At 42.2% G+C, this 25,349-nt stretch overlaps 2 protein-coding genes across 2 annotated transcripts in view; both read left to right on the top strand.

Moving 5' to 3' along the window:
- Positions 1-23,806, top strand: DIRAS1 (DIRAS family GTPase 1). Its single transcript, XM_089687434.1, has 2 exons — positions 1-142; positions 19,437-23,806. The coding sequence occupies exon 2, from the start codon at positions 19,457-19,459 to the stop codon at positions 20,051-20,053; it is 597 nt and encodes a 198-aa protein (XP_089543560.1). The 5' UTR covers positions 1-142; positions 19,437-19,456; the 3' UTR covers positions 20,054-23,806.
- Positions 6-25,349, top strand: part of GNG7 (G protein subunit gamma 7) — a 174,342-nt gene continuing 148,998 nt past the window's right edge. Inside the window, exon 1 of the mRNA XM_089687438.1 lies at positions 6-142. The gene's annotated coding sequence lies outside the window, so the exon portion shown is untranslated. The remainder of the gene's footprint in view (positions 143-25,349) is intronic.

The raw sequence follows: 25,349 nt of genomic DNA on the forward strand, positions 1-25,349 counted from the left end.
CGTGTGTGGAAGGAGCTGCTGTGTTCATCCATCCTGGGCTTGGACTGAGACAAGGAGGATCTGCTGCTGCTGCTGCTGCTGCTGGGGAGCCTCATTGCAAACAATGCTGTAAAAACCCACCAAGGCAGAGGAGACAGAAAAGGTGAGCATCTTCTAAACATGGCTGCATTTGGAAGGAACAAAAATAGATATAATTTTTATTTTACTGACTGCATGCCATTTACTACAAAGGGAGGGGGTCCTGTTCCAGCAGCTAGGTGCATGGGGGAAATCATGACATTGGAATGATCCATAAAATGCACCGGCTCCGTCTTTTAGGGAGCTAATTAGGAATTTCTAACAGGAACCGCGCTGCGGTATACAGCGCGTTACCTGCAAGTCGTCTCCTGACTTATGTTTAGGGACCGATGCCAACCTATGGTATGTAAAGCTCTGCGGAAACTGTCGGCGCTATATAAATACCCGTGATATATAATAAAGCACCGCCATGCTCTGACGGTGGGAGCAGAGCCGCACTAACCTTGAGCTGCTGGAAGTTCAGAGCACAGAGAGCCCCCCTTTCCTTGCCATCATGTGTTAACAGTCCTGTGAGAAGGACACTAGACGTCCACTGTGGTAGGATGACATTGCTGCCAAGTACTTGGTTCATCCTTAACGCCGTGTGTCTGCAGTGCAACGTCAAACCGTGAGCCTATCGACCCAACCACATTTGAAGCGTGCACGGCACATTTTTGCAGCAGAAACGTTGCAGCTCCGTCAAACCTACAAGGCTCCATGCACACTGGGCTTAAAAAAAAAAAAAAACAGTTCCCTTGGCAGAAGAGAATGCTGATATAGAACGCTTTTTTTTACATCAGTTAGGAGAGTTTAGCGTTTTTTGTGCCAGAAAGCTCCAATCAAAAACACAAACCGGAAGGGTTTTTGTTCTTGCCTCTAAACGTTGAGCTTAAAATATGGTCCTAATGTGTATGGACACATTAGGGGTAGATTTACTAAAACTGGAGCACTCAGAATCTGGTGCAGCTGTGCATGGTAGTAAAATCTAGCTTCTAACCTCAGCTTGTTCAATTTAGATTTGGAAATAAAACCTGGAAGCTGATTGGTTTCTATGCACCAGATTTTGCACTCTCCAGTTTTAGTAAATAAACCCCATAGGATAACAGTGAACTGCTTCTACAGGCAAAACACAAAACTCCTGTGGAAAATGCAATTTTTAAGCCAGTGTGCATGGAGCCTTAATATGCAGATGACCGCACGGCGTCATGCAGCTATCCTATTTATCCCTGATTCTGCAAGATATGTTACATTTCCATTATTAAAAAAAAAAAGATAAAGGTCCATCTAATTGAACCTTTGTGTGTGTGTCAATTTGTGTTTTACACAAATGTTCTAGATTCTTTTTTTTATTGGTTGGTGTATTGGAGAATCATGGCTATTTAGCTGTAAATGACTAGTTTGGTCATGTCTTGGCAGAAGGCTGTGGCTTGCGCTGCAGTGCACGTTCATTTACCGAGGTATCTCAGAGCACAGGAAGACTCACATGACATAACATTAGCACAGCATGCATCGTTTTCTGCTTTATTAGATTTCCTCTTGTGTACCAAGTCCAGGAGGATTTGGGTTGCATCTGCAGAAACAGGTTTACATGGAGTGGGAATACCACTGTCAACGCAATTAAATGTTTCATACAGGAAATGACTCATGTGGGCACATATTGGTGGGGATGACAGTGTGACCATGTTGAGACATACTGTAGCTCATCATGTATATTAGGATGCCAAATAGAAAATGTATTGCTTTTTTTCTGTTTCATTTGATTTCTTTATTTTACAAGCGTTTTTCTGCTGGTTTTTTTTATTATTTCATAGCAAATTCTGTTTTGTGATGCATTTTGATCAGTTTATACGTGGATGTATGAAATGAACATTTCAGCTCTCGAATTTCTCATTTGTTTCTGCCGAACTTGTAGACCAGATATATTGCAATCAGTTTCAGTGGTAGCATGCTAGGTCAGCACTTCCCAATCTTTTTTTAAGTCACAGCACCCTTTAAAACAGATTTTCTCAACCCTTTCAACACAGATCAATTCTCAAAATAGCTTTCTGGTCTCAGGGAACCCCTGCTAAAAATGACTATCTACAACTCACAATGCATTAGTGTGATGGTCAGTGGGAGGAATGCTCCTTACACTTGTGGTCATCGGGAAGAATGACCCCCCCCCCCCTACAGATAGCTAAAAAGATCATTGGTGTCAGTGGGAACTTATCTGAGAGGCAGAAATTGCTCATTGCTCAAGGAATCCCTAGCAACCTCTGGAGGAACCCTAGCATTCCGTGGAACTCTGGTTAAGAAACCCTGCTTTAAAAGCATCCAAGGAACCCAAGTTTAAAATGGAAAAAACATAAATGTAGCCTACATTCGATGGGAAACCTGACCTTAGGAAGATGCACACAACCACCCCAATTACATCAGAATCCCCCTTTCAGGTCAGTCCCACCAGTCCCTATCACTTCAGCAGTCTCCCTTCATATCACAGATCTCCCATCACATTACAATCACAGAATATTCTCAACACATCAGAAGCCCACCCTTCCCATAAGAGTCACCCCTATAGATGTGAGTCCTCTAAACACAAGAGCCACTCTTTCACAGAGTCCCCCCCCCTTTAAAGAAACCCATCACAAAGTCCCCTCTGCCAACCAGAGCCCTACCTTACTCCAGCTGCATGACAGAGGACAGGAGTTGGAGCAGTATTGGGCAACGGTGCATTGTCCTCTTCTGAATGCTGGAGGTGGCCCTTTATGCTGTCTTCCTGGGAATAGTGTCATGAATTGTAACCATTGGTGGGAAGGAATAGCCCATCAACATGAGACTTTTATTTATTTTTTGGGAACCTTTTTTGCAGTTAAAGTATATGTTACCCTAGGTTTTCTTTTCTAGGTGTGCGTTCACATTTGTATATTTTATAAATCATAGTCTCTATCGTTTTCATGCACTTCTTCCATCTAAAGTACTGGATTGATCCTGCCAGTTATCTTTCTTCCTTGTTCTAAACTGAGCACACAAAGCCCATAAGCAGATCTCTGTTAGTGTGGTCAGTTTTCCTCCTTTGTCTGGCCATTCAGATGTACAGGACACTGTGCATGCCTGTATTGGGTAGTTTGTTCTGCCACTCCCCCCCTCGGACCAATCACAACCTGCCTCTGGCACACACCCACTGCTCAAGCACAGCCTGCATCTTGGAATACAGGTACACTGCGTGTACACACAGTGTCCTGGAACCCCGATCTCCACTATGAGGAAGAAGAGATGCATGGACACGACACAACTTTTTAACCTTTTAGAAAGGTAAGAAAGATAATTTCTGGGACTAAGCAAAATAAGCCATGGTGCCTACATAGTTATAACTGTGTTAGAATTTGTCTATAACTTTTTATGTTCACAAGTACTTTAAGAGGATGATGGAGGGTCTTCATATGTGGGGACCTCCAGCCTTAGGAATATACATGCATGACATGAATAACTGACAATGAGGGCTTGTTTTAAAATGCTTTTACTGCATGTTCTAAAAGTATAAATTCTTTACTTTGTATGCTCTTGGAGCAGGGTCGCTGGCAGCATAGATTAGCTACTACAATTACTCTGCCTACTTTTTGAACTGTTGAGATATGATATTAGCTAAGGAGGGAGTGCATTGTTTTCAACTAATACACATGCTTCTATGAGTGGCCTAAAAGTCAACAATTGGGATTTTAACCATCCTTATGCTTAATTATTACTCATTAAATAGACGCTGTCACCTTGCCTAGCCAAGGGTCACGGCCCCCTTAATGGCACAATCAGCCTCATCCTGTGCAGAAATTTTTCTGCTCGTGGGACAATATAAGCACCCAGGGGCGTATTTACCACAAGGCAAACAAGGCATTTGCCTAGGCCGGCATTATTCAGGATGGCAGCTTACCACAAGGGTATAAGCTGGTGTTGGCTTGTTACTAGGAGCTCCAGGTGCTGCTCATTGGAAACTTGGTCCACAGGTGCAGCATGGGTTGCTGTTGATGATTTCCCTCATTTCCAGCCACAATCGGTAGCCCTGCAGTGGTCAGATGCCACTTTGGGCAACTTAGGCTTGCACTCTAACATAAACTGTTGAATGTCTGCAGGACAGATGTGAAAAAGTTGGTCCTGGATCATAAGGTTCTCCAGGTATTTTTAGTCTTTTAGTCCACTGCTAGAATATGGTGCATAGGTAGCTTACTCTGGTTAAGAGTCTGCAGGTCCACTGAATTTGTAGCAATATACTGTACTTCTGGTGTCAATCGATACTTCACAATTATACAATCCTTTATGACCTAATAATCGTCATCTTGATTAGCAGTTCCACATAGGTCTGTAGGACCTTGCTGCTTACCTTCTGGCTTTGGGTCTGGAGGAAAATAGATTTAGGCTCCACATACTGTATGGAAAGGTTTCTACAACAGTAAGATCTGTGAAAACGTGGAACAGACTACCTTAAGAACTAGTTCTGGCCATCTCAGTACGCACAAAATATATCTGGATATTAACATTTATAAGGGGCAGCAGAGTGGCTAAGTGATTAGCTCTTTTGCCTAGCAGCACTAGGGTAGCCGTTTCGATTCCCTACTGCGATACTATCTGCTCAGAGTTTGCATGTTCTCCCGATGGTTGCGTGGGGTTCCTCCGGGTACTCTGGTTTCCTCCCACACTCCAAAGACATGCTGGTAGGTTATTTGGATCTTTGACTAAGTTGGCCCTAGTATGTATGAATGTGAGTTGGCAACCTTTCATTGTTAGCTCTTTGAGGGCAGGGACTGATGTGAATGCACAATATGTATGTGAAGCACTGCATAAATGAATGTCGCTATGTAAGTACCTACGATCATAATATTAACACTAGAGATTGTTGATACAGGGAATATCCACATGCATTCCAGGGGATCAGCTGGGAATTTTAGTTTTAGTTTTATTATTACTCCATTGAAACAAATTGGACCATGCATTATTGTTTTTTTCCTTCCTTTGCATGAACTATGGGTTTAGGATTCTGTATATGGTGGTTTTATATGTACTTTTTTCTGTTGGTTTAACTAGATGGATTTGTGTCTTTTTTTAACTTGACTAACTATGTAACCCCGGCATCTGATACCTCTCTCTATGTCTGTGGCAAGTGCTACTGACAATGCGTTTATCAAAGGATAGCAAGTAAGTATTAATGTCAATGTTCTTCTCTATGACTGGAAATTTGGTTGCATGGCTCAAAGCCATTGGTGTTTCTCTGTACTCAAGGGAAACAAGGGTTTGGTTCTGTTGCTGGAACTTTGCCACAGTATCCTTAGTAAATGTCCATGCTCAGGCTGTGGACTGTGACATTGGACGGTACATTAGGTTCAGTCCTTGCACCTGCACCCAGCTGGGCAGTACTTGAACCACTTGTTGCTGAAACAGACAGAACTCCTTCTACTGCAGATTCTATTAGGATCTGTTGTGTCTTGATATCTGCTTCACGTAACTCGTAAACCAGGTTCTCCTTTGTTCCGTCATGTATTTTGATCAGCCATTCTCGGCACACATTCATCAGACTGTCTTTGCCTATTCTCTTGTACTCATGCAGTAATGCTTAAAGTAGAAATATCTTACCATGTTGCCCATAGAATGTAGTGTATTACACTCTAAGCCTTATTATTCAGAGATTTGCCAGTTTGTGGAACAACAATCTAAGTTCCATCAGCAGCATGCGCTGTAGCAATTTTGACCTTCAAGACATGTCTCACAGAGTCAAGGTTTCTTTCATTTCTGATTCAGTGCATCTAGAAATACAGCTTAACAATTTAAAATATCATTTTAATGAAACAAAAAGGAAAAGGGTGCAAGAAAGTATTTATGGAAAATATAAGAAAAGCAGAAAATTAGCAACAGTAAAATAAATGAAATTAAAAGTAAAAAGTACATTTAAAAAATCTGGGTTCGAAGTCCAGTCTCATGTGTTAGAGTCACTGGCATTCATAAATGACCCTTAGCATTACTTCATAATTTCGAGACAAGAACTGCACCTGCCAAATGCAGCCATTCCTTCAGGCCTCTAAAGAAGGCATTTACAGAATTAACACAACCAGTAAGGAGTCTGAGGGGTGTGCTGAATGGGCTGAAGTGCTAACTACAGTATATCTGTATTTCAAGATGACCAAGTTTTACAATCCAACAAGCATAATATTTAAAAGAATGAAATTACGATTTCATAGACACTAAATATAAAAATAATGTAGATTAGATGCATATATTGCTAAGAAAATCTGGAAAATAGTATTCTATTCATCTGCTGAACATTGTGACATTGTGAGTATTTTCTGTCTTAGTGATTGCCATCTTTTCAAGCTTCGTGTAATCACTTTTTATGAATGTAACTCCCTCACAGTACAGATTATGGAATGGGAATTGAAGTGTATGAAATATGTATGAAACTGGAGGGATTTGAAATGTAACAACAGGTAATGAAAAGGCAGCATTAAGAATCTGGATTAAAGAAGGTTTGCAACAGCCATTTAGGACAGGCTCTATCAAGAAGCTTGTGCAGACCCTAGCTAAGATGTTTATGCATTCCTTTTAAGCTGATCTGTTAAAATGTCTTGAACTTGTTGTTCTATTTGGGAGTTATACCTTTCCACCACTGACGACAGATTAAAATTGCTGACTTGAAAATGAGGGAGCACCATATTTAGTACAACTTTCTCTCTCTCAGTTTGGGGTTTGTCAGACCTCCTTATTATCACACCCTTATGCTCACCCTCGATGCCCTCCCTCAGTGCTGCTCTGTCCGTTATAGCTGGCAATGCTACCTGGAGCTTCCAGGCATGAGGAAGTATATACAGTGGGGATCGAAAGTTTGGGCACCCCAGCTAAAAATTTGTATTAATGTGCATAAAGAAGCCAAGGAAAGATGGAAAAATCTCCAAAAGGCATCAAATTACAGATTAGACATTCTTATAATATGTCAACAAAAGTTAGATTTTATTTCCATCATTTACACTTTCAAAATAACAGAAAACAAAAAATGGCGTCTGCAAAAGTTTGGGCACCCTGCAGAGTTAATATCTTGTACTGCCCCCTTTGGCAAGTATCACAGCTTGTAAACGCTTTTTGTAGCCAGCCAAGAGTCTTTCAATTCTTGGTTGAGGTATCTTTGCCCATTCTTCCCTACAAAAGTCTTCCAGTTCTTTGAGATTTCTGGGCTGTCTGTCACGCACTGCTCTTTTAAGGTCTGTCCATAGATTTTCAATTATGTTGAGGTCAGGAGATTGTGAAGGCCATGGCAAAACCTTCAGTTTACGCCTCTTGATGTAATCCCCCGTGGATTTCGAGGTGTGTTTAGGATCATTATCCATTTGTAGAAGCCATCCTCTCTTTAACTTCAGCTTTTTCACAGATGGCATCAAGTTGCCATCCAAAATTTGCTGAAATTTTATTGAATCCATTTTTCCTTCTACTCGTGACATGTTCCCTGTGCCACTGGCTGCAACACAACCCCAAAGCATGATTGATCCAACCCCATGCTTAACAGTTGGACAGAGGTTCTTTTCATTAAATTCTGTGCCCCTTCTTCTCCAAACGTACCTTTGCTCATTCCGGCCAAAAAGTTCAATTTTAACCTCATCGGTCCACAGAACTTGTTTCCAAAATGCATCAGGCTTGTCTATATGTTCATTTGCAAAGTTCAAATGATGATTTTTGTGGTGAGGACGTAGAAGAGGTTTTCTTCTGATGACTCTTCCATGAAGACCATATTTGTACAAGTATCTCTTTATAGTGGAATAGTGTACCACAACTCCAGTGTCTGCCAGATCTTTCTGGAGGGATCGTGCAGTCATACGAGGGTTTTGAATTGTTTTTCTCACAATCCTGCGAGCTGTTCTGTCTGATATTTTTCTTGGTCTTCCAGATCTTGCTTTAACTTCCACTGTTCCTGATGACTGCCATTTCTTAATTACATTCCGAACAGAGGATATTGACATCTGAAAACGCTTTGCTATCTTCTTATAGCCTTCTCCAGCTTTGTGAGCGTCAACTATTTTCAGTTTCAGTTTTCTAGACAACTGCTTAGAAGAACCCATGGTGCTGATTGTTGGGGCAAGGTCAGATGAGTCTGGGCATTTAAAACCTTTGAGTTTGACATCACCTGGTCTTTCCAGACGATGATTGAGAACAATCCATGACACTGGCATGTCTCAGCTTTGCAAAGGGGGCAGTGCATGCTATAAATTCTGCAGGGTGCCCAAACTTTTGCAGACGCCATTTTTTTGTTTTCTGTTATTTTGAAAGTGTAAATGATGGAAATAAAATCTAACTTTTGTTGACATATTATAAGAATGTTTAATCTGTAATTTGATGCCTTTTGGAGATTTTTCCATCTTTCCTTGGCTTCTTTATGCACATTAATACAAATTTTTAGCTGGGGTGCCCAAACTTTCGATCCCCACTGTAATTACATAGTTTGTCTGGCTGAAAAAAGACAAAAATCCATCCAGTTCAACTATTAAAAAAAAATGATAATCCCATACCCACAGTTGATCCAGAGGAAGGCAAAAAAAACCCCAGCAAAGCATGATCCAATTTGCTCCTGCAGGGAAAAAAATTCCTTACTGATCCCCCAAGAGGCAATCGGATATTCCATGAATCAACTTTACCTATAAATGTTAGTATCCAGTTATATTCTGTGTATCTAGGAAAGAATCCAGGCCTTTTTTAAAGCAATCCACTGAGCTGGCCAGAACCAACTCTTGAGGGTGTCTATTCCACATTTTCACAGCTCTCACTGTGAAGAAAACTTTCTGTGTTTGGAGATTAAATTTCTTTTCCTCCAGATGTAAAGTGTGCCCCCTTGTCCTCTGTGATGACCTCAGGGTGAATAGCTCTACACCGAGTTCACTCTATGAACCACTGATGTATTTATACATGTTGATCATATACCCCCTTAATCTCCTCTTCTCAAGAGAGAATACATTTAGAATATATATGACCTGCTACGGTGACAGTGCTTAGGTGTAGCAGCCAATCCCTAGACCCAGCACTGTCACATAACTGAGGGAGTGATGCCATTGTTCCTCCAAATTGCCTGAAGAAACAAGATTTGTAACACTGCGCTCAAAGGCATGTTACAAAGCATATGGTGTGTAGGAGTCAGGAATCAGCATACAGAGTGCAGTGGTCAGGGCTTTGTAAAATATGACATAGTGTAAAGAGTGCAGTGGTCAGCATCATGTGCTTATATAGCTTACAGTATAGAGTGCAAAGGTTAGGACTATGTAACAAATGACATAGCCTGTAAGTTGCTGTGTTCAAGCCTGTGTAACATATGACATAGCATATCAAATGCAGAGCCAGGACTATATAACGTACACCACAGCATATGAAGTGCAGGGTTCAGGACTATGTTACATATGACATAGTGTATAGAGCGCAGATGTCTAGACTATGTAACATATGATATAGCATATAAAGTGCAGGGGTCAGGTTTATGTAACACAGCTTATAGAGTGCATTGGTCTGGATCGTGTGAAGTATTACAGTTTAATAGTAGTGTAATAGTTTAATACATTGTTTAGGGCCAGGACTGTATAACATAGACATATTATATATAATTCAGGGGTCAAGATTTTGTAACAACATAGCATAAGGAGTGCAGAGATCAGAACTATATACCATGAGACATAGCATATAGAGTACAGGGGTCAGGAATATGTAACGCATAACATAGCATATATAGCTCAATGGTCAGGATTATATAATGTACTGTGCAGCATGCAGAGTGAAGTGGTTAGGATTATGTAACATAATTCTCCTCACATGGTTGGTCAATTGAAGGAAAAATGCACCAGTGTCAATGGGAGAAAAGATTGCTGTTAGTGGTAGGAAAAAAATGCCCCAAGGTTTTGGTGGTAAGCAAAAAATGCCTTGTGATCAGTGGGAAGAATAAAAGTTCCAGGATTGCTGGTAAAATAAAATTACCCTTTGGTCATTGAGAGGAAAAAATATTCTAGCATCAGTATTCAGCGGGAGGAAATAAAGCCAAGGTGGCAGAGGTCACCTTACAAGATATCATGATCCTTATTGTGCAGTGTACAACATAGCACATGGAGTATAGGGGTTAGGACTATGTAGTATGCAACATAAGATATTGAGCAGCAATTTTTAAACTATGGCTCATGGGATAGTTACAGCCCTCTGTTTATCATAAACCATCCCCTGCATTGAGGAAACTCCCCATTCCTGTTGCATGTTGAACACAAACTGCCTATTCCTGCTACTTTGTACCTGGTGATCCTGCTCCTGTACCTGTGCTTTGTACCTGTTTCACATTCTGGCCCCCTTCCTGACCCATCTCACCCACCATCCCTCACAGTCCCACATGACTCTCTTCCTTGTATAAAGTTAACTAAATTGGTTGTTTTTGTACTGTGTTTCAGTTGCCATGCATTCTCACTATTGCTTGTATACATTTGTGGTGTTGCATATTTTTGTCACTTGCTGTGCTCCAGTCTTAATTGTGCAGCTACACAGATCTGGTCTCACCTGCTTTTGTAGATTACCAACACTTGGTATCCTAACAGTCATCATGTCATTATTATCAGAGCACGAGTTAGTGTATCTGACCACCCACTGCCCTGCCAACTTGTATGATCTTCACAGCCACCACCTCCATGGCCCATGACTCATGCAACTCCATGGATAATGAACAATATTAGTGGGTACACTGAGTTGGGAAAGCATGGTTTCATGCTCTGAGGAGGAAGGCTGAACATTTCCTGGCCTCTGTAACAGTGTCTGAGTCAGGTGGCTTCCAAAAATCTCCCTGCAATTGCGAAATATGTACTTGGCAATCTGACATTACTCTTGTGGGTTACTGGGTCTTAGAATGCTTGTGAAACATAGGAGATAGCTCCATGTCCTTTACTACCTGCAATGTTTGGATTTTAATTGGAACAGATTCTAACAATATGTCTGCTGTGTTGATGTCCAAAAATTTTCTTTTTTGGTAGCATAGCAAGAACAGCCAATCTGACAAGCTTTAACCATGGATAAACAGCAGCATTTTTTCTGAATTACTGCCACTTCTACTAAACTGAATATTGAAAGAGATTGTCAACTTTTGGATCTAAAACAACTAGACATTTTAACAACTGTTCTCAATTTAAAAACAAAAAAAAAAAAGCTTTGCTAGGATCACTCCTCAGTGTATCAATATAACCCAGTGTGACAGACCACCTGGCACCCCTCTTGATTGCTTCCGTCAGAGAACTGCTTCCTTGCTGGTGGGACACAGGACCAAAGTATTATAGCTGGGCATTGCACCCAAGCATTAGATGACACTAGCTTAGGTGAAACTGGAACTGCTTATTTAACAGAAAAACAGGTTTTTAAACACTTCAGAAATAGGGGTAGCCTCCACATGAACAATAAAAACAAATATTACACATCGGGATCAACATCCCACAGTCCCAGCGGGACCTTAACTAGGGGGACTGCCCTCAGCACAGCTCCCACCCAGCTTTCTAGGGACATCAGGCTCACGGGGACTCAGCGGGACCTTGACTAGGGGGTCTGCCCTCAGCACAGCTCCCACCCAGCTTTCCAGGGACAAAAGCAGCCTCATGGGGACTCAACGGGACTTTGGCTGTGGGGCCTGGCCTCAGGACAGCTCCCACCCAGCTTTCTAGGGACAACAGGCTCACGGGGACTCAGCGGGACCTTGACTAGGGGGTCTGCCCTCAGCACAGCTCCCACCCAGCTTTCCAGGGACAACAGCAGCCTCACGGGGACTCAACAGGACTTTGGCTGTGGGGCCCGGCCTCAGCACAGCTCCCACACAACTTTCTAGGGACATCAAGCTCACGGGGACTCAGCGGGACCTTGACTAGGGGGTCTGCCCTCAGCACAGCTCCCACCCAGCTTTCCAGGGACAACAGCAGCCTCACGGGGACTCAAAGGGACTTTGGCTGTGGGGCCTGGCCTCAGCACAGCTCCCACACAGCTTTCTAGAGACATCAGCAGCCTCACGGGGCCTCAACGGGTAGCGATGATAGCTCAAGCACTCAGGGGGGCAGTCCAGGTAGCTATACTCTGGGCACGCCATGGGGCGGTTCAAACAAGGGTAGTCTGAGTGCGCAATAGGGACAGTTCATAACAAGGGTGGTCTGAGCGCACAATAGGGACAGTTCATGACAAGGGTGGTCTGAGCGCACAATAGGGACAGTTCATGACAAGGGTGGTCTGAGTGCACAATAGGGATAGTTCATGACAAGGGTGGTCTGAGCGCACAATAGGGACAGTTCATGGCAAGGGTAGTCTGAGCACACAATAGGGGCAGTTCATGGCTTCTAGGGACACTCACGATAGGCGTCTTGCAGATGCTCAGCAGCAGGCAGCTTCCAGGGGGGTAGGCGACTTGCGGACGCTCAGCAGCAGGCAGCTTCCAGGGAGGTAGGCAACTTGCAGACACTCAGCAGCAGGCGGCTTCCAGGGAGGTAGGTGGCTTGCGGATGCTCAGTAGCAGGCGGCTTCCAGGGAGGTAGGTGGCTTGCGGATGCTCGGCAGCAGGCGGCTTCCAGGGAGGTAGGTGGCTTGCAGACACTCACAACTCCGGCAAGTAGGTCCTGGATCACAGCAGGCGACAGGAACAAAAGGGGGGGGTGAACCTCCTCAGCACACAGCAGAGCGGATAACCCGGGCCCCAGAGTACTAGGTAGGGTTTCATGGGGCCCACAGCAAACAGTCTAGCACACAGCACAGCGGGTAATCTGGGCCCCAGAGTATGAGGGGGATGGCAGTGGATACTCCCACCCTGGGGTATTTAGCAGAGGGCAGCGGGTACTCCCAACCCTGGGGTATTGCAGAGTGGCAGCGGATAATAGTCCTGACCTTTGGGGGGGTCTCCTGCAGAGTGCTCAGCGGGGATGGCTGCGGAGGCCCGGTCCCCCCACCCGGCCTCCCAGAGGCTTGTGGCTCCAGCAGCAGCACAGGAGGAAGAGAGAGAGACCGGCCTGGTCCTGCGCCGGCCTTTTAAAGCCGCGCAGGATGCTTCCGGGTTACCCCGGCAATGGCCGGCCCAGCAGCGCGTTGCCGGGGCAACAGCCGGCCCAGCACCGTGTTGCCAGGGCAATGAGGCACGCCCCCTTGACTCGGGCCGCGCTCTCATGAGCGCGGCCTTTGTCACTGGTGGGCGCAGAGCGCGGGAAGCTGTGCCTACACTGCACCCACCGTGGGCTCGTAGAGACCTCCCGGCGGCCCCTCCCTTCATCCTGCACAGCCTGCTTCAAGGCTGTGTGCAGAATGAGAGGATGCGGCGAGGGGGAAGGGAGGGGGGAGCAAGCAGGGACAGCGGGGCACATGTGACATCTGCGTTTAAAAAAACGACTGTAAACTCAACTGCCTGTAAATGTGTACATGGACACATAGGAAAACATTAAGTAGAGTTTAGGGGCTGCTGAGAAAAATGCAGAAAAGCTCCTGAACGTCAATTTATCAGCTGCAGTGTACATGAGCCCTAATAAATCCTGATTCACAATCTACTTGGTGTGCTGGTTTTAATAGGGCATGTTGTGTTCGGCACAGCACCCCATATAGGTGAAGGAGGGATTTCAGTGTTACATCCATCTTCAAACAGGCATGCAGGTAGTGGCATATCGCCTCCTGAACATCTGCTAAATGCAAGCCAGCTGCTGCTAACAACGCAGTTCACCATGGATTGAAAGGCAGCAGCTAGAGCAATGTGAAAGCATCTTTAGACAGTTCTTTCTGGAACAGGTATCCCTATTAACCACCTGTCAACCTCTCACAGTACATATACTGCTAGCGGAAGGCAGATACAGACACAATCACAAACATGTACGTGACTGGCCTTCTTCTGGGTTTGGGGTATGTATGCACTCCCCCCACTGACCCATGCTGTGACTGGACACAGCACAAGTTTGGCAGCAATTTTCAGCCAATGATTTACAAACACACAGACCTCTGTGTATATAGGAACAGCAATCTGACTATTTATTCTCCCTGAAAAGCAGGGAGAAAAAAACAGCCAGATTAATTAGTAAGTAAAAATAGCACACATTACACACATACACTTGTTAGGTACACAGCTAATTGATTGCCCCTAGATGTTAACCCCTTTCCAGAGCCAGTACAGTGTAAGTGTACAGTATTATCACTGATCACTGTATTAGTGTCACTAGTGACGTCAGTGCCCCTCCCAGTCAGTGTCTGTTAGCGACAGATTTATCATCACCCTATCACAGTCCACTTTGAGTCCGTGATCACTGCCATTACAGTATAGCGTTTATAGCTGCGTAAATTCCAACATGTACCATAATTTGTAGACGCTATGACTTTGGCACAAACCAATTAATATACACTTATTGGGATTTTTTTTCTACCAAAGACATGTAGGAGAATACATTGTGGCCTAAATTTTTGAAGAACTTAAAATTTTACGTTTTATAACAGAAAGTAGTAAATATTGTTTTTTTTTATTTTCGGTCTTTTTTCATCTATATAATAATTAAAAAAAGAACCTAGTGGTTCTATTTGTGTGAAAAAAAAATTATAAATTTAATTTGCGTACAGTGTTGTATGACTTGACCTCCTTCTGGAGGTCAAGTGTTTAAAGGATTTCCACTCAAGTCTTCTGGTGAAAACTCTTAAACTTTGGTTTAAATTTGTTGGATCGACGACTGTGAATCTCCCCATTCAGGACACAGTTTCTAAAAGATACCACTTTTAGTAGACTGAATATCGAAGGAAAGTGTTCTGCTCCTGGGACTAAAACAGTTATGTATTCTATATAAACAGGCTTCAATTTCTTCATCTAAATACGGAAACCTTTACTTCACACAGGAATTAATTTTTACCTAACGGAGCAAGCTATTTTGTGAAGAAACACAAAAAAATGCAAACTATACTTTAATGAACTTTTTAAAAAAATTGTCAACTCCTTAGACTAGAACATTAAGGACCCATGCACCCCTTAGTGTTGCTTTAACACACACATTCCTACAATGTCCAGCAGTGCACCTTGTACATGTGTTATGGTGCCATTCATTTGCAAAAGAAAGCACCTGCATTGCAGGGCACTACAACAACACTTCCATGTATTGTGGTATGCTATATTGCAAAAAATTGAGCATATCTATTTTCTGGTCCATTAATGCATTGCAACTTAACATGGGACATAATGTACCTTAATGCAATAGATCAGAAAGGTGTGAATAAGCTTAAAAGTTTTTATAAAATTGTGCAATTGGCACCAATTTATAAAACAAGTCTTGTATAAGTTGGCAGCAATCTGTGATTACATTTTCAATGATTTATTAAAGTATCCAGCTTGTCACATAATGTGCTGCCATATCCAACATTTCAGTACTGACAGCCTTTTTAAAAGCTTGTTGCTTTAATAAAGTATTGAAAATGTAACAATGAACTTCTGGTGACTTACTACAAGATTTATTTGAATACATTTTCAGTTTCTGGGACTAAAACAGCAAAAGCTATTGTTAAAAGAGTTCTGATATTGTTCTACAAATACTGACAATCTTAATACAATGAGTTTTGAAGGTAATTACTGCTCAAATGGCTTAGACAGCAACATAACACCTGACTTTGTATATATATATATATATATATATATATATATATATATATATATATATATATCAACAATTACTGCTCTGTTACTTCCCCCTGTCTTCTAGAAGCATAGTGGGAAGAAGGATGGAATGGGCAGCCTGAATATTTATGGAACTCCAGCCAATCCCTGCGGAGGTGCGCCCAAAAGGCAGAGAGTGAGCCTATTAAGAGCCTGTAGTACAGGCAACAGGGTGCAGTGTTCCAAGGTCCAGTTTTGCTGGAGGAGACCCCTATGCAGGGGCTCTGCCCCATGAGGCAGAAGTCTGAGAGGAAGGCAGTAAGGAGACACTGAGGTCCCAGCTAGGCTTAGCTTGGATGTCTATTTGCAATTCCAGGTCCAAGGATCAAATTGAAGTAGCTCAAGTGAGGAAACCAGGAAGAAGTTGTGAAAGAGAGAGAGCTTGGAGTAGGAGAAAAATACAAAAACATTTTTTTTTACTGTGGTACAGCAGAGGTTAACAAGTGACGCGGGAAGATCCTGCTTTACAGTGGTGGATGTTGGTGTGTCTCAGGGGAGGACTGAGATGCAGGACCCGAAAGAGAAAGTAAACCCTATGTGTGCATGAGAGCAGCAAGATGGCTGCACATGTTCTTTTCTTTGGGTGTGGAGTCAGGCTGTAGTGCAGGACCAGCTGGCAGAATGGTGTGAGTGGATGGTGGACACAGGAGTTTGGCTGGTTCACCAAAGTGGATTTGCCCTGGGAATGTTCAAGTGGTTGTGCCTGATCTGTCCAGAGCGCCATAGATCAACAGCCCTGGTGAGATGCAGGCCGCCTATGGAACTCAAGCCCAGCCACCTAAAACTGGTGACCTATTCAGTCAACACCTTCCATGGGTTCTGTTCAGAGTTGGTGGAGCTGTCCTGGCTGGCTGGTCCGCAAAGAAGGGAACAACAGGAAGATGTCAGTCTAAAAGCCCAGTTGGGGCTGGTAACATATGAGTTCACCAATGGTCGGGATAGGAGACCCCCTAGTACTGGCAGCAAGGGGGGCACAGCTATCAAGTCTGCAACAGCAGAACCACCAGTGCCGACCTGCAAGAGTGAAGTACCAGAGAGGAAACTCTGGAGAAGTCAGCAGCCACCATTCGCCCTGTCACCCCTGCTCAGAAGGAGCTGGATCCAGTCAAGCTTACAGGTGAGCCAGCAGGGAGTAACAGTGAGGAGGGGGGGTGGAGACAGACCCTGGATCCCCAAAGTTTGGTGGGGAATACAAATCACTGGAAGTAGTGGGGAATTGGGCTCTGCCCAGTATGTAGGGGACTGAGTGCGATTGGGGGGATTACCCTTAAGAGGCAAGAGAGACATTGTTCACAGAGTCACAGGAGGGGTCAAGCAATCCTGGGGTAGCAGGAGACAATGAGGCAGCAGAATTGTTGCTAAGGAATGCAGCTGAAAAGATTCCAATCAGCATCATCAAACTCATGGGTGTGGACAATCGCCCAAAATGAAGTGTTTAAAGAACTAATCACCAAGTCACCGATTTCTTGTGTTACTACAGGGAAGAGGAACATTCACAGGCTCTCAAAGTTCTCCCACTTGCAGTGCAAGGTCCAACATAAAGTGGAGCTGTTGTATGGGTTTGAATACCCCTACATGCCCAAGCATGTTATGGATGAGGTAAAGGCCAAGAGACCAGAGTGAGAGGATGACTGTATCTGGAACTTTCTACACATCCCAAGGCCTTGTAGGGGTCCCCACTACTACAGGTTTTGGTCCCGGTTCTTTGACATGGGGAGGGAGTGGATCCTTGGGAGGACTATCTACAGAGACTGCGTAGTGGTTGTCAAAGCAGGAAAACAAGATCGCCATTATTATGCAAACATTTGAAAGCCTGATGGCAGTATGAAGCAGGTCCCAAACACTGATTTTTACTGTTAAAGCGGATCTCCAGCCTGTTGACTATACTTTTTTTTTTCTTTTTGCCCAGTGTAAACATTGTTGCAGGTTGTACACTTTTAAGATACTCAACTCCCAGAATTCTGTCCTCGCCCAGTGCTGAAGAGTTGTGACATTGTATAGCTTTGAAACTCTGGAAGGAGCACAGGTCACAGTCAGCCTAGAGATCCAGCAGCCAACAGTTTGTGCAGCACAGCCAACAGTTTGTGCATTACAGCCAGATATTTAGTGGAGCAACCCTCAAGTTGTACAGTTTTACAGTTTTGGGGTATCTCTTGTTCTCTATCCTTATCCAAGTTCATCATTCCTAATAAAACCCCAAAAAAAGAAACCCTTGACTGTTCCTTGGAACCAGAGGAAGAGTATGGAAAATGTTTTGTGCCTGCTTGCGTGTGCTCTAAGGGGGGACATAGGACCAAAAATTCCTGCTGCATTTTAGGGGGTGCTCTACATGGAATAAGCATGACTTTTACTATACTGAGTTTTCAGTGTCATTTTCACACCTAAAGCAGTTAGCTATTTTGTAATTAAATCAGAACTTCACTCTCTCGATCAACATTGACTATTTTTAATTTGTATGCTGCTAGCATTAATAAATATCAGTAAAAGGATTGGAAGCAAGGGAGTTGATTGAGTTTGGTTCCTGGGACCCTCTGATTTCTAGAAATTCCACTGGGCATACAACAGTCTCTTATACCAGGTGCCATTTTTTAATATTACCAGTACAGTAAAATGCTAATACAATGCCATTTTAAAATGGCACATGGTAGGAAATGGTCAACCCACTCACATTCTACATGAGTCACCAGATGTCTATTCAAAATGCTGCAATAGTGGTTTGTAAGCAAACTGAGATTTTAAAACTCTGCTTCTCTGTTTTTTTGTGATTGACTGGGACAAGTGTATCTTCTTTCTTTGTAGCACTTTTATTCCTTTTTAAATACCGTACTTTAAAATGTTTTCTTATACATGTGTTTCTACTAGAGTTTAGGGGAGTGTTAGTGGTTTAACTAAAAGCTTCTGTACACGGTTATAAATTATCACTGAGGCCATATTAGCCTTTTGGACAACAGTTTGTTTAACCACCGTAAGCTTGCATTAACAGTTTTGTTGACCATTACATAATACAAAGTTTTTGGCAAAAATTTCTGAATTGAGCTAATTCTATTATATACCAAAAAATACAAGGTGTTTGCTTAACATACAGAACACCACACAAAAAAGTGCTCTGCCGACTGCTAAAGACTATCAATTCCTGGACCCCAAATTAATTTTGAGAACACACGGTTAATGAATTTTCAAAATACCTAAACAGGTAACAAACAAAGCAAATCAACTGTTACAGTACTGCTAAGGTTAGAATCCAGAACATCATAAAAGTATACTCTAGTCCACAACAGGACAAAAAACAAAATGCCACTTACATATATAAGTTAGTGCATACTCAGGCCTCCTTGAGACCCAAGGGTATTGGCATCCAAGTACTTTTTTTAAGTTATCTTCTTGTAGGCACTGAATACCTCTTGGATCTGCGATTGTATGTATACTATACTATTCAGACTAACTGTTGGTGTGTAACTGATTGTGGAGGAGTACTATGCTCTGCGTGAATAGTTATGTATGCCTTGTACACTGTCTGCCTATCAAGATTTCATCTCCTTTATGTACTCTTTAAAATAAAGAATTAAAAACCAAAAATAAGTATATTCTAATAAAAGTCAAAATAGTTTAAATATTGATTTGTTTTCCTCCATTTTTGCTGCAAAATTTTACAAATTGATTTTACTTCACAGTTTTCGATATGTACATCATGCATTAAATTATGATTTTATTTTTCTTTCTCCTATTCTAGGACTCAATAAGCTTTTAAAAATGCCAGAACAAAGTAATGATTATCGAGTAGTGGTGTTTGGGGCAGGAGGTGTAGGGAAGAGCTCCTTGGTCCTACGGTTTGTCAAAGGAACATTTCGAGACACATATATTCCAACTATTGAGGACACATACCGGCAAGTCATCAGCTGTGACAAAAGTGTCTGTACTCTGCAAATCACGGACACAACTGGAAGCCACCAGTTTCCAGCCATGCAGCGACTCTCCATTTCCAAGGGTCATGCCTTTATTCTAGTCTTCTCTGTCACCAGCAAACAGTCAATAGAGGAGTTGAAGCCAATCTATCAGCAGATCCTACAGATCAAAGGTAGTATAGAGAGCATTCCAGTAATGCTTGTAGGAAACAAGTGCGATGAAACACAGCGTGAAGTGGATACAAAAGAAGTAGAGGCATTGGCCAAAGAGTGGAAATGTGCCTTCATGGAGACCTCAGCTAAGATGAACTACAATGTGAAGGAACTTTTTCAAGAGCTACTGAACTTGGAGAAAAGGAGAAACATGAGCCTAAATATTGATGGTAAAAGGTCCAGTAAGCAGAAGAGGGCAGAAAAAATCAAGGGGAAATGCAGTCTCATGTAAGCAAAACAATCCTGGCACATTCATTTCAGTTCTGCATGTGCAAGGTCATAAAAAGTGTTTCCCTTTATTTTGAAGAAAATTTCCCTGGCTGCATTTTAACACTGTGACTGCACAGGCATATACAATCTGCCTTGCACAATAATTGGGCAGCAACAATGTTTTGCTTCAAGTCTACATACCATGTCATTTCGTTAAGGACACTGATGCAACAGTACTTTTATCATCTTTTGTAACAGGAGTTTGGCTTTGTGAACTTACCCATTCTTTGAAATGGTAATCAAAGAAAAAAGACGTGCTCCCACATAATGGCTAAGTATTAGCCTTATGAGAACAGTGGTGCTGTAATAGAGTAACAGGAACAAAATCATGTGCAGTAAAAAAGAGATGTCACTAAAAGCACAAACATCCCAGCAAAGATTTTTTACCCAGTGGTTGAAATAATGTATTTGCAAGAATGCATCATCCCAGAACAACAAAAGCAACAATTGCACAAACCTAACATGAAAAGGGATGGACCAGCATCAAAGTTAATTATTCTTCTAAATGAAAATGCTATTCGTATACTGTATACTTAATACAAGAAACAGCTGATCTCTACAGCTGTACATAAACAGGAATATTGGAGGATGTACTATACTACATTAAATATGTATGAAGATTTAGTGATCTATAGATATGACCATAAATCTACATTACGCATATGTATTATATGTATATCAACATAACGCAAAATTTTCTCTCAATTGCAGTGTACTCATAGTTCTAATAACTGGTATATGACAACAGTTTGGTTTTTTATATACCATCATATACCATATTAGTCATCATATACCATCTATTAAATCATGAGTGTACTGCAACCTTTGCTGTTTTACAATCACTTAGGGAGAAGACTCCTGTTACATTTGCCCTGAATGCTTTGGTGGGGTACTTCTGAAGCTTTATACACTAAATATATATATATATACTGCATATATATATATTTTTATATATATATATATATATATATATATATATATACGAATGGAAGCACTTCAAATACATTTATATGAAAGCCCCTCTTTTGGAGCAGGACTACCCTTTGCCTTCAGAACAACCTTTGTCCTGCTTTAGAATGCTATCATGCAAATCCTAAGTTTCATGGAGTGAGATTTTCCAACCTTAAAGAATATGATTCTTTAGTTTGAGGGATGCAGCAGATGAAAAATATTTACCGTATTTTCCGGCGTATAAGACGACATTTTAACCCCTGGAAATCGTCTACAAAGTCGGGGGTCGTCTTATACGCTGGGTGCTGTGCTGAAACCTTACCGTACTTCCGGGTTGACGCTACTGCGCATGTCTTCGGCAGCAGTAGACGATCGCGGATCACCGTAGCTCGCAGAACTGCATGAGACGTCGGATGCAGCAGTGCTCGATTGAGCTTGACTGAAACTGTGATATGCAGAGAAGGGATACACAGTGATTCTGCGCATGTCACAGTTTCAGTCACGATCAATCGAGCACTGAACGGCTGCATCCGACGTCTCATGCAGTTCTGCGAGGAATGGTGATCAGTGATCGTCTACTGCTGCCCTAGACATGTGCAGAAGTGTCAGCTCGGAAGTACCGGTATGGTACTGCTGCATCCGACCTTGTCCCCTTAACTGCTATGAGATACGGTAATTAATTATTAATATTATAATGTCTGTGGCAGTTCTGTGCAATTTATGGTATCTTGGAGACAGGCAGGGCTGGGCAGGCAGGGAGAGCTGACCCACCCAATCCAAGCAGGCTTTGTATGCAGTGTGCACAGTGTGCACAGAAAATACTGGTACATTGCTTGCCGTGATTGGTTGGAAGAGGGGGGTAGTCTTATACGGCGAGTATAGCCCAAACCCTATATTTTAACAGGAAAAGTAGGGGGGTCGTCTTATACGCCGGAAAATACGGTAGTTACTGCTATTTTGGTGTTGTGATGTGGAGGCCATTTGCCATATTGAAGTTTTTAGCAATATAACTAGAGGAAATATGGCAAATGGGAACATCCCAAGAAAGCATTGCTTGCATTCCATTGATTTTACCTAGTATTATATGATCCTATTCCTATTGCCGTTACATAACCATGAAAGGCAATTATATACCTAATTACCACTGCAAAATGGCTTCTAATACTATTACAGATCTGTCTCTTATGTTTACCCATTAGAAACAAGGTAGGCTGAAGTAAGTTTTTTGCTTATTTCAAACTTTTACCTTGCCAAAGGTAGGTATGAGGATTCTTCAAAAAGTTTCAGCACTTTTTTTAACTCTGTTTATTAAGAATTTAAAAAACAGTGTGTCAATTCTTAAACTAAACTGCAAGGTCAGCCACCTTGCCAAACAGACTGGTGACACATAGCACTCTCAGACATGACCAATTACCACTCCTCCTGCCCTCACCGTTTCCAACAAAAATATAAAAGTGCGGAAACATTTTGAAAACCCCTCATAATAGGTCAAAAAAGAACCCATCAGACCATATTTTTTTTTTCGTATTACCCCAGTAGGCCATGTTTTGCTTAAATTACACAAGGTTTAATTTCCTTATCAATTGGTCACGAATGCACACAAATTCTGTGTTCCAGTTTTCTGAGGCTTCTAGTACAGTTTTTGTTGAAAAGAATCTGTTGTTCATTCAGGGAAGGTGACAGGTTTCTTGATATAGCACCAGTCTCTGTGCTCCCCTGCCACCCTGTTCGCCTTCAGGTGCAAGTCTAATGCCTGTGTATGATCTATGCTGGGGCTTACACAGAGTTAATGACCTTCTTCTCTCCCCATGTTACAGTGTTAGGGCAAGGTAAATGGCCACTCAGGCCTAAACACTGCATCCTGGGAGGAAGGGGAAAAGGTCAAATGCTTCCCATATCCTTAAAGCAGAACTTAACTAACTATCCCAGGAGGCAGTGTATTACCAAGCTGCAAACTTTGTATTGCATGTGTGCACCGATTTCTGCACATGCATTAAAATTCTGCAAAATGCTGTAGCGCACATCTACCTGAAACTGGCAGCATTTGGGTGTATGCATGGAAGCTCGCTATGTATACGCAGATGTGATGCAGGTCTTTGCCAACTCCTAAATACCTGGCAGCATCGAAAAGTGACATTTCCACTTCAAGTATTGAGTGTTTTCAAGGCTTTCAGACAAACAGAGTGGCAAAGGAGGAGCACAGGAAAGGAAAGTATCAGTGGTGGTACCTTATGAAGGGAACCTGCCTTTCAGCCATGATTAAGCAAAACTGACAGATTCTTTGGCTGGATTACAGAGGTGCTGCTTCAATTCTGTAGCCATTTTAGGGATATCCATTATTATGTTAGCAGTCTGTCTATTGCTATCTGTTCGCTTTGATTTTCAATCACCATTTCTGGCTGTTGATTCATTGTATACATTATTAATATATTCTGTCATTATTTTTAAAACAGTCCCCCTTGATACATTTCATCATTTTGGAGTGTTTTGACCAATGCATGTGTAGTTTAGTTACTCAGCATTTGGCCTCTTTGGAACTCCAAGACCTGGCTCAGGTTGCCACAGATCAAAGCTTTAACTGACAAATTTCTTTTACATGCTGACATATACTGCGAACTGGCAATCATCCCAATGTCACTCATATTTACCACAGTTTTTATGGTAATATATTTACACTCATGTAGTGTTTCTGCCATTTTATCTACATTGTATGATTTATACATACACATGTCTATGCTATATTAAAGTATAAATAAAGTTAAAACTTCTTTTTTTTCAGCGTGATTAGAATTGTGGGGGTTAGAACCTCTGTCAAGTTTTTATTGCTGTCTGTGACTCCTATAGAGTTTCACTCTAATTGTCCCTTCAACAAAGTCACTGGGAATAAAAGTGAGGCTAGATCCTAAATTATGAGTTACCACAAGAAAAGGAATAAATAAAAATCTTCCAATGGGGACACTTGTTCTAGTGACAACTTTATAAGAGGGGATATCACTGAAATTGAAAAGATAACCTCACACTGCCTGTTGAATCTACAGGACAGGAAGTGAAGGGAAATCTCCCTATTGAGACAGATTTATTTATTACACTTACCTATATAGTGTCAACAATTTATGCAGCATGTTACATATTGTACATTCACATTAGTCCCTGCCCTCAAGGTGCTCACAACCTAAGGCCAGGTACACGCATACTGAAATTTGGCAAGTTCAGCAGGAACCGAACATATTTTGAGGTGTGTATAGCCCCGTTGGTTCAACAGAAGCTGATCATTAGACAGGCTTCTGTCGATCAGTCCTACTGGAAAACCAGTATTGTATGTACCTAGCTTAAGGTTACTATCTCGCATGCATTTATACACATACTAGGTCCAATTTAAACAGGATCCAATTAGGCTACCAGCATGTCTTTGGAGTGTGGAAGGACACCGGGGAACTTAGAGGAAACCCATGCAAGCACAGGGAGAACATGCTAACCCAATGCAGGTAGTGTCCTGGTTGGGGTTTGAGCCGAGAACCCTTCTGCAAGGCAGAAGTGCAAACCATTAAGCCACTGTGCTACCCCATTACAAAAAAAAAATACTGACAGCAGTTTTAACCCTCCCCTACTCCAAAATGTAAAAAAAAAAAATCACACATTTTGGCTTGTGATATACTTTAAAGGTCTCAAGTAGGAAAAATCTAGTTCTGAATGGTGAATAACATTAAAAAAACTACTTATGTATTTGATATGTACGGTAATTACATATTATAGTGTTTTTCTTATTTACAGGCATGTTTCTGAGAAAACTTTTTGCAGCTGGGGATGTAGTCAAGAAAGGAGTTGCTTTACTAAAGTCTCACCAAACCAGCCAACCTGTGTCCATTTAGACAGCAAGGGTCAAGGGAATTGGGTGTCCCTCTGGGACAAAGTTACAGGTTCTGTTAATGACCCTTCTCCCCACTGCACTTACATTCACCTTTGCAACACTCCCCTGCTCCATTTGTCTGTCAGAGCCCTTGGATATACCTAGTATTTCTGGGTATGGGAAGCATGTGACCTTCTCCTATTTATTCAAAAGGCAGTGCTTAGGCCTAGTCAGCCATCTTCCAGGTTAAAACACTGTCATGGAGGGAGAAGGTTATTACCTTGTATGTGCTCAAGTCCCAGATACAGCTTACACAATCATAATTAATCATATTACATACAACACAATGATCATTTGTGGTGCCTGTGCAAATGCCTAAGATGTCCGCACGGCAAATTTTTGTACATAGACCACTATGTGTTAGGACTGCGCTGGGCAATACTGCCATGCGCAGCCCAAC

The sequence above is a fragment of the Staurois parvus genome, unplaced genomic scaffold, assembly GCF_062004578.1.
Source record: "Staurois parvus isolate SC_StPar_1 unplaced genomic scaffold, SC_StPar_1.0 ptg000425l, whole genome shotgun sequence".
Taxonomy (NCBI): Eukaryota; Metazoa; Chordata; class Amphibia; order Anura; family Ranidae; genus Staurois; species Staurois parvus.